At 32.7% G+C, this 12,188-nt stretch overlaps 2 protein-coding genes across 5 annotated transcripts in view; one reads left to right on the top strand and one right to left on the bottom strand.

Annotated features, from left to right (window-relative positions):
• The first annotated feature begins 2,033 nt into the window (after nucleotides 1-2,033).
• The window catches only part of LOC106670641 (nectin-3), a 328,873-nt gene continuing 318,718 nt past the window's right edge, over nucleotides 2,034-12,188 (top strand). The window contains exon 1 of the mRNA XM_014401157.2: nucleotides 2,034-2,337. Within this exon, the coding sequence (XP_014256643.1) occupies nucleotides 2,280-2,337 (58 nt within the window). The 5' untranslated portion in view covers nucleotides 2,034-2,279. The remainder of the gene's footprint in view (nucleotides 2,338-12,188) is intronic.
• Nucleotides 5,716-10,437, bottom strand: LOC112126632. Of its 4 annotated transcripts, XM_024226028.1 has the most exons (4): nucleotides 9,404-9,716; nucleotides 6,191-6,258; nucleotides 5,997-6,131; nucleotides 5,716-5,933 (listed from the first exon to the last, which is right to left on the bottom strand). In XM_024226028.1, the coding sequence occupies exons 1-4, from the start codon at nucleotides 9,455-9,457 to the stop codon at nucleotides 5,819-5,821; spliced, it is 372 nt and encodes a 123-aa protein (XP_024081796.1). In that variant the 5' UTR covers nucleotides 9,458-9,716; the 3' UTR covers nucleotides 5,716-5,818. The 4 variants fall into 4 exon arrangements, with proteins under 4 accessions (XP_024081796.1, XP_024081795.1, XP_024081793.1 ...); XM_024226027.1 differs by lacking the exon at nucleotides 9,404-9,716 and adding an exon at nucleotides 10,406-10,437 and having other exon boundaries at nucleotides 5,716-6,131; XM_024226025.1 differs by having other exon boundaries at nucleotides 5,997-6,258.

The raw sequence follows: 12,188 nt of genomic DNA, 5'->3' as shown, positions 1-12,188 counted from the left end.
GTAATAAAATGAAAAATAGCTAATTAAGATATGGAATTGTACAATTAACTCTTATTCTATATTTGTTTACAAAGATGGTTATTTTATGCTTCTCAAATTATGATAACTGGCCAATATATGAAACAGATTAAAAATTTTACAAGATAATTTGCAATCAATTACCATCTGGGGATACAAGGAAACGTTATAATATCAATGCAAGTGTAAGTTTTTGGTTGTCCTGGTCCTTATACACTTAAAAACTGGACTTTGTATTCTCGTTGTTTTGGACTGTCAGTCATTTTGCATATTTGGTGGGTTTGTGCGACATTTTTCTCAGTCGAGTTAATTGTCTATAGAATCCAATATACCACACAAATCGAACCCTGAGTGACTGAAGTTAGCGAAATACCACTTTTATAGATTTGACCTGTCAGAAAGTCGTAGAAGGATAATAATCGGAGACGACTAAACTACAGATTCATCACTCCGTATATGTCAACTAGAAATTTTGCATTTTAACTCGGCCAGTCAAAAACTCACCATTTAAGATTGAAAAGTACCAAAACGTTTCTGGCTGATCTAAACTTGAGATGGTCGGCGGTCGAGGATGGTCAAGACGACCAGTCAATAGGCTCATTAGAAAGAAGAAATCTCCAAAATTAACCCATTCAGTCAGAACATAAATGACAAAATATCACCACGAGATGAAAAAAAGTGAAATACTTCTAGTAGGTAGGCTAGACCAGACTTGCTAGGATAGATGGACTAGTATTATTTGCAACCTGCAGACCTCCAAAAAAATGTCAAAATTTAGTACAGCCAGCCTTGAATAAACTCGCCTTGAAGATTGAAAAATATCTTATGACCTGGAAGGATCTTTCCGACAGACCGGCTTTAAAGGCTCTCCAATCCTACGAGATCATTTGAAAACTTTTCTGGGACTGCCTGATATGTACATATATTTACAAAAAATTGGGATCTTCAAATAGCTAAACCGGATCCCAGGTCATGAGAGAATCACAGGTCACGAGGCAGCAGTACTTGTAAAAAAGGAGCGGTTGAACAACTCATAGGCCTAAATTTTGTGGCAAAAGTATAGCCACATTAAAAAAGAACTGGAAGCTTGGGTAACTAAAGAATACAAAAAATACTAGAACTGCTAAAGAGGAAATCTTACTTAACAGAAGGAAATCAAAAAAATACTAAAATCTCCAATAGGACATCTCCAGTAAAATACTACCTTAAACAAATGGGAATATTAACAGATGACCAATGTTGATTATATCTAGAAGAGACAAAGACAAAAGAACATGCCAAATTCAAATAGGAGCAATAGCTTGGAAAAGGTACCTAGGAGAACTGCTCTTGAGCCATACAGATCTTGATACCATACCACTGAGAAGAATTCTCCACAAGAAACAAAAATTTTCCATGAAATCCATTTGCATAGATTGGCTCAATCGATGAAAGTTTAAGGGCTAAAGGAAGAAACCCTTATAACTGTAAATTTGGGGGGGAGACAGCGAAGATAGTCCTACCACGAAGATCAGATGTGACTACTTAAAAGGTCCATCTCATTGCAGACATCAAGGATAAATCCTACAATTTAACCCACCGGACAGGACAAAGACCTAAATTTGAAGATGGCGAAATGTCAAAACGTCTGACAGACCAAACTATATATATGCAGACGAGGATGATAAAAAGACCAATCTGTACATTCATCACAAGTTACATGCCAACACCAAATATCTCACAAGAATTTAGATTTATTTTTTCAACACGTTAGTGCTTTATACTGCTATAAATTATCGTAAGTGCAGGTAGAAATTGGCAAACTTGAGGAGCCTTCCATTGTCCCGCGAGATGGTAGGGCGCGGACGTTCCTCCTTCAAAAGTAACCAGTTGGCTTGGCGGACATGTGGGAAGGTGCCACACCCCGGCCGATAATTCCGTTGAAATCATAAACCGACCTTCGACCCAAACTATAGTTTAGATTCGCCGGGGCTGATTTCCAACGAGTAGATGTTTTGCAGTCGGCCTGTGCCAGTGTGGAGCTAAGGGTCGATAGAGTGTTGTAGATAATGAGGGGGCTGTCGGGAAGGGGGAAGGGTTGCTATGGCACCCCCTTCCCCATCCGGCTTCCCCTACCAAAGACACCCTTCACTTGTGTCCGAGCAGGGCTGTTGGTAACTTCATCCGTGCCGACCAGCCCCGACTTACGAACTTCGCTACGGTCTTTGTCTGGGCGGTGTATTTTTTTGTGACATGTGATTTTGCTACGATATGCCGGCGGTATGGACACCGCGAGGTTTCTACTCACCGCCTTACTTATAGCAGCAGCACTCGCAAACAGTAAGGATCACCATTTTTACCTAAATACTTATGTGAAATTTAAATTGTTATTTTATATCCAAGTCCTATTTCAAATTGGCGAGAAATAAACTGAAAATCATCTCGCCCAAATGACACGGCCGGTCCACGTGTTGTCAAAAGGTTGTGTGCACTACGGGAATTATCGCGTAATTCGATAATATCACAGTTTATTCGTGATTACCTGCTTTCTAAGAGCCGGCATGCGAGCCATTCATTCATATTTTAACTTCAAATCATTCATAAATATGTACGCTACGTCTGAGTATTAATTTGACACTCTTCTTCATTGGAAATCTATAATTTAATCCCAATTGCATATCCTGCTATTCGTTCTGCGATGCAAAAATAAATCTATGAACTTTTCGCTATTCTTAACGATTAACAATAAATAAATTAACAATTAATAAATCTTACCTTGCTTGAAGTACTGAAATGACAATGTTTATACCAATTTCGTGACGCACAGAATACACACAATTAATAAACAATTTCGTTTAAATTTATTTTATATAAAAAAAACATATTGAAACATCAACGTCAATAAGAGATTATAATGATTTTTTTAGTTTGGGACAATATTCAAAACTAACTTGGCTAATTATTAATTGATACAAGCATCTTGAAAATAATTCATAGTTTTAATAGGGTTAACAATGTACTTGGACTTGTAATGCGTTTTTATTCCTTTAAATTAATTCACCTATGACAGTATATTTTATTTGTTAATTGAAACAAAAATAATAATTAAACTAGACACTAATAAACAAACCGACTATCAAAATTACGACAAAAACTGAGGTAAAAATCCAGTTTCGAATCGCAACATGGCAATTAAAAAACAAAAACAAAACATATTTGTCCTTTTCCAGAAGGCATTTTATATGTTTCAGATAAACAGTTTCTTAAGTTAATCCAGTAACACCAATTTGTTGTCCTCAGCAGTTGCAGGAGTGTACGTCTCGAGATTGTTTACTTATTTCTATATACACTATGGCTAATGGAAACTACGTCTAAGTGTTATACAAAATTGTTACAAAAAGGGAAAATATAATTTCTAAAAATATTTCAAGTATAATAATTTTAATAATTTCTTGGTATTCCGTGTGGAATGCTAATTAAAACTGTTTACCGTCAAATGTTACTGTGTAAAGTTCAAATAATCGTGTTGATTATTTCTAGATTAATTACTCAAAAACAAAAAATACGAACATTCGTATTTTAAGTTTATTTCAAACTATATATAGTTTGATCGTTATATTAATTACAACATATTTATTTTAATGCCACATTAAACGAGATCCAAAATTTGTCAGTTTTAATAAAAATTATTTAATTATGATGGCTTGAAAGAAAATTCAACGAAACAATGAAAAAATTATTTAATGTTACAATAAATTTATCTTTCAATTTATTATCTGGTTTTGCTCTTAATAACGCATTAGGAGCCAAATTAGGCAAAAAATAGGTTAAATTTAGTCCAACACTAAATAATTTTCCGGTGTTTTGTTGAATTTTCTTCCACCATTATATTTACCATCATTATTAAATAAGTTTTATAACTTATGAATTTCTGATCTCCTTTAATTTGGGTTTACATTAAAATGAGTATGATGTACTTAATACAACAAACAACAAAATACATCCGATTTCCGTTTTTTTTGTCTTCTCGTGTATAATTTATTCTGTTTCTGTTTTATAAAATCGATTGTTCAAAATTCAACTGGATCTCTTCTTAACTTAATTGCAATTTAAATTGTTGGGAAGATTTTTACGTTTAGGATATTTTCCTCATTAACGCACTTGGTGTTATTATTTTTTAATTGATACTAATGGGAAACTTTGATTTAAAATTTTAGCGGGGGGGATAAAATAATATGATTTTAATATGCAATAAATTCATAAATGAATTGAATTTTTACCAATAGATAAATTTAATGTGTTCGAAGGTGATCTATTTTTCGCAATCTTCTATCTATTTATGGAATCATGAAGAGATATTATTGTACTATCATTTAATTTAATTTTAATAGTCCATTGTGTCTAATTAGAATTATCAGGATCGTTTAAAATCTACATAATCAAACAATATCTATGGTTTAAGCTCGTTGAAGCATGTTTAAAAAGTATTAACCTTTTTGATAATTTCAATTATGACAGAGTAACGTTGGCTTGACACGAAATGACCTTTTTACATGCAGCCTTACGAAACTTCAGGTATAAAAAAGCACAAAATACGTGGGATGTCTTCTAACAAACTTTTGTCTGTAAACTCCCTATTTAATGTTGATAGTATCTACTAATTTTTAATTAAATCATAACTGTCAGCTACTACATTTATGATCCATTACTACTAAAGGAAGTTTATTAAGCAACAACTTTAAAAGAGGTTGTAGACGTTTTTTACTGTTTAAATAATAATTTTTCTTTTTTGCTTTTCCTCTTTTAAATAATCATTGTACAACGATTTTAGATAAGAAATGGATCAAAGACAAATTTTTTTTATTAATAAGTAATTTAATAATTATTAATAAAATAAAATAAAATAATAATAGTATTTTTTTTAATAAGTGCAACTCTTTGAAGGTGTGTTATTAAAAAACCATGTTTGCAATTTAACATTTTAATGCCAATATTGAAAATAAAAATTATGTATTCATTTATTCTATGAGATGTATGTTAAAAGGTAAAAGGAATTACAGTCTGAGGTTGAAAGAAGGGATAAGAAGAAACAAAATAGGAGAGAGTCGGCAAACTTCGAGTTCATCGTGTACAAAAAAAAACCTTAATCAACAAAACTTGTTATAAACCTTCTTATTTTCATTCATAACATGCCGCTTGAAGCATGTTAATTGTGGCTCTGAATACAAATGAATTGAACTGCCGTTTGTGCAGTCTTGTGAAATATTTATTGAAAATTCTAAAGTTTTTTCTCCCTTAATTATAAACCGTGATTAATTACATTTATTGTACTTGTCTTGTGCACATTTTAGTAGATGAGGGATGTTTTTGTTCAGGCGGTGTCAGTAGTCAAAGGGGTGGTTGGGGGGAGGGGTGATAATGGGTGTTTTAATAATATGTATGCAGGTTTGTAGGTAAACGCGGATGTACGCAAACTACCGGGCTTTTACACGATAAAAAAATGTTATTACTGCAGAACGTAAACGTTTCAACACTAATGCACTAATATATAATCTTTTTATGTAAGGTATTGGTTGAAATGAAAAAGTTAGTGCCACGAGCGGGATTTTTCATTTCAACCAATATCTTACATAAAAAGATTAATGATTGGTCAATCAGACCACGAAATATAATGGAACTAATATATAAATTTATCTCTATAAACGTTTTGTTGCAGGTGTTCAGTTGCAAATTATTTATTTCAATATCTACAATGTCGCTATGGCTAACTTCAAAATACAATTTTGACGTTGTGACCGAGCGACGTATCAAAGTACATAGTTTAAAATAAATTATTTTTCAAGAAAAAATTTCCAGTTCCTGGCAACTCGGCTGCCGATTCGCTGGAGATTGAAGTTGCCCAATTTCGGGTGATGTTTGATGACGGGGTTGATGAACTATCAACAGATGAACATATTATTTTGAAGAGAAAAGGTGAAAAACATCTTGTTTTATACAACTTTAGGCTTCTTGGATAATGGAAGAAAGTCGACACTGAAAAACCCTGGCTTGAAGTTGGAAAAATGCATGAACGCAAAATCTTCTCTTCTTTTGTAGTGACAGCTTCATCACTCGAATCATCTCCGGAATCATTACTGTAAATGAAGAAAGACATGGATGATGTACCTATCGTAATTTCACTGAGTAAACTTACGATGTTTGTAAGTAGCTTTGCGTGTGGATCTGAATCACTCCGACTGATATCAAATAACCTTGGTATACCTGGAAAACAAAGGAGGAAAAACATATTTAAAAAAATACTTACTGTTATTTTTGGCTCCAAGGGCTCATTGGCCAGAACACTCGGAAGGTGTCCAATATTTTCGATCTAGCATCACAAACAAAAACTTTAATTGAAATCGGTGATCTCATGGCTATAGATGTCCTCTCCTCGTTTGTTGTAAGAACAAATAAAACAATGAACGTCTATTGTTACTACTCATTTTTACTATCTGATAATCTCGTCTAAATGAGCTTAAAATAAGATTTTTAGGTGTGGTTGTTTTTATGTTAATTTATTTCTATAAATATAATTTTAATATAATTAAAAAATTTCATATTATAATGATTAATTAGTACATTAAAAAATTAAAATATTTATTGTTAATTTAACCCTTGAAGTTGTTGAGTTTAAAAAAGAAATTGTGAGTTGATTTCTGCGAAACGTGATATTATTGTTCTATTTTGATATTTTCCTTTATTTTATTTTATTCAAAGAAAGTTATTATTTATGTCAATGGTTCTTAATTTATAGCGATTCTACCTACTCATTAAAAACAACTGTGAAAAATAACCGATAATAGTATTCATGTATGAATGTTTGACGAGAATTTAAATTGTTTAATTTTTTAATTATTATTATTACTAATGTTAATATCATTACAAACAAAACTTTCAGCTATCTATGCGTAGTATTAAAACTGAAATAGTTTTTGATGCTTTAGTTAATATTCCCGTTAAATTTTTTTGTTTTTTTCCGATGTTATTTAATTAATTAGGTGTTATTTGTTTATAAATATTTGACAAGTATACTTTTTTTATTTATTGTCTTGGTTGAGATGAAAAAGGTAGTGTCAAGAGCGGGATTCGAACCCACGACCCAATACGCCGCTCCTCTAATCACTTGAGCTATAGTCACGATGGTTCAAGTGGTTAGAGGGCCAGCGTATTGAGCCGAAGGTCGTGGGTTCGAATCCCGTTTGTGACACTAGCTTTTTCGTCTAAAAAAGAATAATTAATTGAAAGAAGTAATTTGATCAATTAGACCACTAAAAATAAATGGATAAGTGATAAGTTTTAAGCTGTTTTATGATTTTCTTTATGTTTAATTGTAGTGGATATTTATATTTCTCAAGCTAAAGGTACCTTTTCATTTTCTAGATCTTAATGGAAGAGTTGTGATACTATATTTTAATGATTAATTTGTTACATTTTTGAAAATATGAAATGTTTCTTTTTGGTTTAACCCTTGAATTCTTTTGATGAGCTATAACAAAATTCTGCGTTGATTTCTGCGAAACGTGATATTATTGTTCTTTTTTGTCCTTTATTTCCTTTTCTTTGAAGAACATTATGTTTATGTCAGTGGTGCTTAATTTACACCGATGTTACTTACATTGATGATAGATAATCAATTGTGGTAATTTAGATAAAAATAAGTAATAGGTTTTCGGCTGTTTTACAACTTTCTTTATGTTTAATTGTTTAGGATATTTATATTTCTCAAGCTTTGGCCAAAGGTAACTCTACCTTTTCTAGATCTTAATGGATCAGTTGGAGTTTCATGAATACATTAGCAATACATCTCTCGAAATCTGACAGCTGAATATAGATTAGTCTTTAAGGAACGTTCTGAATTAAACAGTCGGCAGTCGGATTGTCAGTGCACTTTTGACACTTTCGAACAATAGAAAATAGTTTGAAGATGAATATTTCGAGGGCAAATTATAAAGTTGATACACCGTTTTTTAAATCTTCACGTTGAATTTCGAGCTGCTTCGCGCTTATCGCGGGGAATAGTGATAGACGTAAGATAAAGAAATTTATGATGTGGAGGGCAGATAAAACCACATTCCCCCTCCGAGGGCTCAAGATGAAACGAAGCCTAAATGAATTATGTGGCGGCAAATAATCAAGATTGTCTCGTCTTCGTTTTATCAAAACAATGGAAAAATAACTTTAGGAAGGCTAAAACATTGACTTTCAAGTTTATCTCTTGGAAAGTTCAGAAAATGACTTTATTTTTATTAAAAAATAAAAAACATCTTAATTCTATACAAATTTTGGCATATTTGCCTGGAAACCGTTAAATAATACATAAAAATAAACACTTTTAGAGTTTGGAGAATATGAGAAATTATAAATCGTCAATAAACGTCTTGATTGCACATTTATCGTTATTTACAGAACTGAATAACGACGTTTACACGAAAACGAGATAGCCCTACCGCACCATATGAATTCTATAACAAAGACAATTTATAAATAATAATTTAACACTCAATAAATAATAATATTCTTTATTTTAGCTTTGATGAAAGCACTTCGGATGAAATGCCGTGATGATTACGTGTCTTAGTTAATGTAGCAACTTCGTACAATCGATAGCTCACTCCATAGCCACTGATACAAACAAACACTATTTTCTCAGAACTCAACAAGTAGCCGGGGAAGTTGAATAATTTAAAATAAATTAGTTCTTGCTCTTCATTATTGTGAAAATTGGACTTTGACAAATCGAAATAAGTTTTTGTTTGACTCTTGTTTTAACTAGAACGGGTAAGAAGAAAAGGCCGATCGTATAACTTTGTTGTTCGCAAAACAAATAATCAAGATTTTGTTATCAGGTCATAGAGTTATGCTCTTCAGGATCGTGTTGGGTATGCAAATAATTAAATCATAACGTTTGTTGTGGCAATGATTGTATAGAGCACAAAACGAACCAACCAAATTCCAGATGCAGTAATTTTATCAGGGCACTTGAAATAACTAAATTAGAACGTTTAGTTGCCAAATGACTTTATACACCGCAAGTGCTGCTAATTATTTTCAAGCTATGCCTGTGGCGAACTAGGCGAACTATTATATAATTATTTATAAATTGTTTCCAGGGAAGATATTCAAACTAGAATGATTGGAAACCACCAACTATAAGTTCATGGAGTGATGTTAACAGGGTATCTCAGACAACTAAGTTATATTGCTTTCTGTAACAATGATTGTTCAGATCCTGGTCATTCTTTCATAATAATAATAACAATAACAAATGGTATCTTTTGTACAAAAGTTAACATGAACATATAAGTTCGTCTGGCGAGTTGACAAATACAAACAAATATGTGCATACATATATGTATTATGGTCTTACCAAAGTTTGGCGTGTCTCGGAGTACTGAATATTCTGCTGTGGACCCACCATCATTCACGCTAATAAACACATTCATACAATATGTACAGATAAAATTTGGGGACCCACTGGGGTATTTGATATTACACTAGTGCTTCCTTCTTTCACTCTATAATTTTACTTTAAAAAATTAACGTAATTATTTGTGTATATAAAGTATTCTTCTTCTACAACACACACGCACACAAACAAACACACACTCGTTCAACGGAGCAAATAATTCAGGACGATAAAAAGAACACTTGTGACAATAGAGCATGCGTGCTCTTCATTCTTTTACTTGAATCCATATATGAATTTATTAGTCATAATTGACCCTATTAATTATTTATACTTTTAATCTAAGATCTTGGTTGAGTTGTAAAAGCAAGTGTCATGAGTTGGATTCGACCCCATGTCCTTTGGCTTGTTTTCTGCAGTGGCTTGTTGAGATGGAGGTCGTAGGTTCGAATCCCGCTTGTTACACTTGCTTTTTCATCTCAACCAAGACCTTAGATTAAAAGTACTTTTAATTTAAGTTTTTTAATTTATGAATGTTGCCCATTAACAGTGACCTATTATGTATTTAAAAAAAGTTATAGAAACCAAGATTGACTACCAAACTAAAGTTCACGGCCTTACGCTCTTCAGGATCTTAACAAGGTCGTTCAAACATCTATGTTAGAACACTTATGTGTGTCATTCATGGTATATCGTTGATATATATATGTTTGTTGTGCGATCAACCAGCTTTCATACGATGTTGGGATTCGGGTTGTGGTCTTTTTTTTTTTTTTTTTTAGCTTTCGACAGGTAACTTTCAGTCACCTTCAACACAACAAAGATTTCAAAGAACCTTTTTTTTTTAGCTTTCGACAAGTTTTATTGCCTTCTTCAGGGGATCTACAGAGACATAGGGACATAATCATTTAGACAGTTATAAATTGTATAAATAGTTATAAAATATCAGTTTTTGTTATATACAGATACAAAGTCAAATCGTAAACACATTGCACATTCCACGATATGTATACAAACAAACTATATACATATATAATAAATAAATAAAAACCTCTTCTTAACAGCCTCTTACATATATAGGCATTTTTTAAAAACCAGTAACAATTACTTAATAAATAATATTCTTTTGGTACATAAATATCACAGGCGTTTTGACTAGAAAATTGTGTTTATCACGTTATCTGGTGTTTTTTTTTTAATACATTGGTAATTCTATGTTATCACAGCCTGTTATAATATATAAATAATAGATAAATAAATAAATATGTACGCAAGTATTGTTACGATCTTTTGGGAGAGACCTTATCTTTTTCTAGGATCCCACTGTACATCACACTTAAATTATTCAGATCTGTTTTTAAATTACAGGCCATGTTGTCCTGATGAATAGATATCATTTCCCTCAAAAGTCTACTACCTGTATTTTGTTCAGAAGCCACAATTTTGACTCCATCGAAGTCAAAATTATGTTTCGTAGCGTGTGTATGTTTGGATAGTGCTGTTCCCGGCCTTTCTTCATCATTGCAATCATACTTATGTTGCCGCACCCGTTCGGACCACAACCCGAATCCCAATCAACATATATATATAGTCTTTGGTTTATAGTGCGGCTTGAAGGTGATGAGCAATTTTTAATTTGGAGAATTCTCAATGTGGTCCGAGAGGTTGTGAGCCTGTTTTATAGTTTTTTAAACGTTTCTAGTTATAAAGCAGTGTAAGGTTTTGTGAGGCCCAAAAGAACAAAACAAAAAGGCATTTCAGCATAACCAATGGGTTTGTTTAAAAGCGCCGAAGTAATTCACATGTGGATGGAAGGCAATAAATAAATACTTGGAACAACTAAAAAAACCCGAGTCGGGCCGCTTGTTCTTAAATCAAACGAAATGCGAATCGATTTACCAAACGGTTTATAGGTGCTAGTGGATGGTGGAAGAATAGGACAGTCGTTTTCAATGGGTAAATTACCCAAAGCAATTAATCGACAATAGCGGTGTTCAATTGGCGGCTGGCAATCGAATTTCCTTGAGCAGCACCGGGTTTCCTCTATTGGTATTTCACTATTCAACCGTGTAAATCTATTTCCTTCCATGCGTTTTGTAATCGACTGGAAGGCGAAGGGAGAAAATGTGTAACAACATATCTCCTTTGGATTTTATTGCCTTTTGCTCGGGATCTTCACTTTTTCGGTCATATATCCCCAACACAATAAAGATCTCGTTCCGGATTCGCTTCAACGCTTAAATGCTGAAAAAAATGTTTAAAAACCTTGTTGGAGGCGAAATGAAGATAAATTCCATTTCGCCATATCCGTGAAATATGTGATATGGTTTTTTTACAATGTAGTATGCATTCAATGATATAGTATTACATAAATGAGGAAATAAGATAAAAACATCTAGGGACTCTTTCATATTTAATGCATAAAAAAAAGAGTTGAATCTTTGTAACAATACATTTCCCCAGGGACAATGGAGAGTCAAATTGATCATTTCGAAGGGGAATTTCACGCATATTTTATGATGTTTGCTAGGGAATCTTTACCAAAGGAAAACGGATAGAAATTTTAATGGAGATAAAGTCATTTTATATTTATAAAATTGTTGGGAACATGCTGGTACCCTGTATTTGGTCGCACTCACCCAGTGAATTGGCCGGAAATAACGATAGATTACCATCTGGTCCGGTCAATGCAAACTGGTATGAACAAAAAAAAAGTACGGCTCAGTGGGACAAAACCTTTTGGAAG

Source organism: Cimex lectularius, unplaced genomic scaffold (assembly GCF_000648675.2).
Source record: "Cimex lectularius strain Harlan isolate CLEC.00 unplaced genomic scaffold, Clec_2.1 scaffold58, whole genome shotgun sequence".
NCBI lineage: Eukaryota > Metazoa > Arthropoda > Insecta > Hemiptera > Cimicidae > Cimex > Cimex lectularius.
Note: the sequence above shows the minus strand (reverse complement) of the source record. Positions and strands in the feature narration are given on the sequence as shown.

Bases quoted from the DNA above. Each gene is read 5' to 3' on its own strand.
- LOC112126632 (XM_024226025.1), bottom strand. From the start codon at position 9,479: ATGAATGTGTTTATTAGCGTGAATGATGGTGGGTCCACAGCAGAATAT. The intron at 6,259-9,403 runs GTAAGACCATAA...TTTGTTTTCCAG, and splicing joins CCGAGACACGCCAAACTTTG to GTATACCAAGGTTATTTGAT. The intron at 5,934-5,996 runs GTTGTATAAAAC...ATCTGTTGATAG, and splicing joins CATTATCCAAGAAGCCTAAA to TTCATCAACCCCGTCATCAA.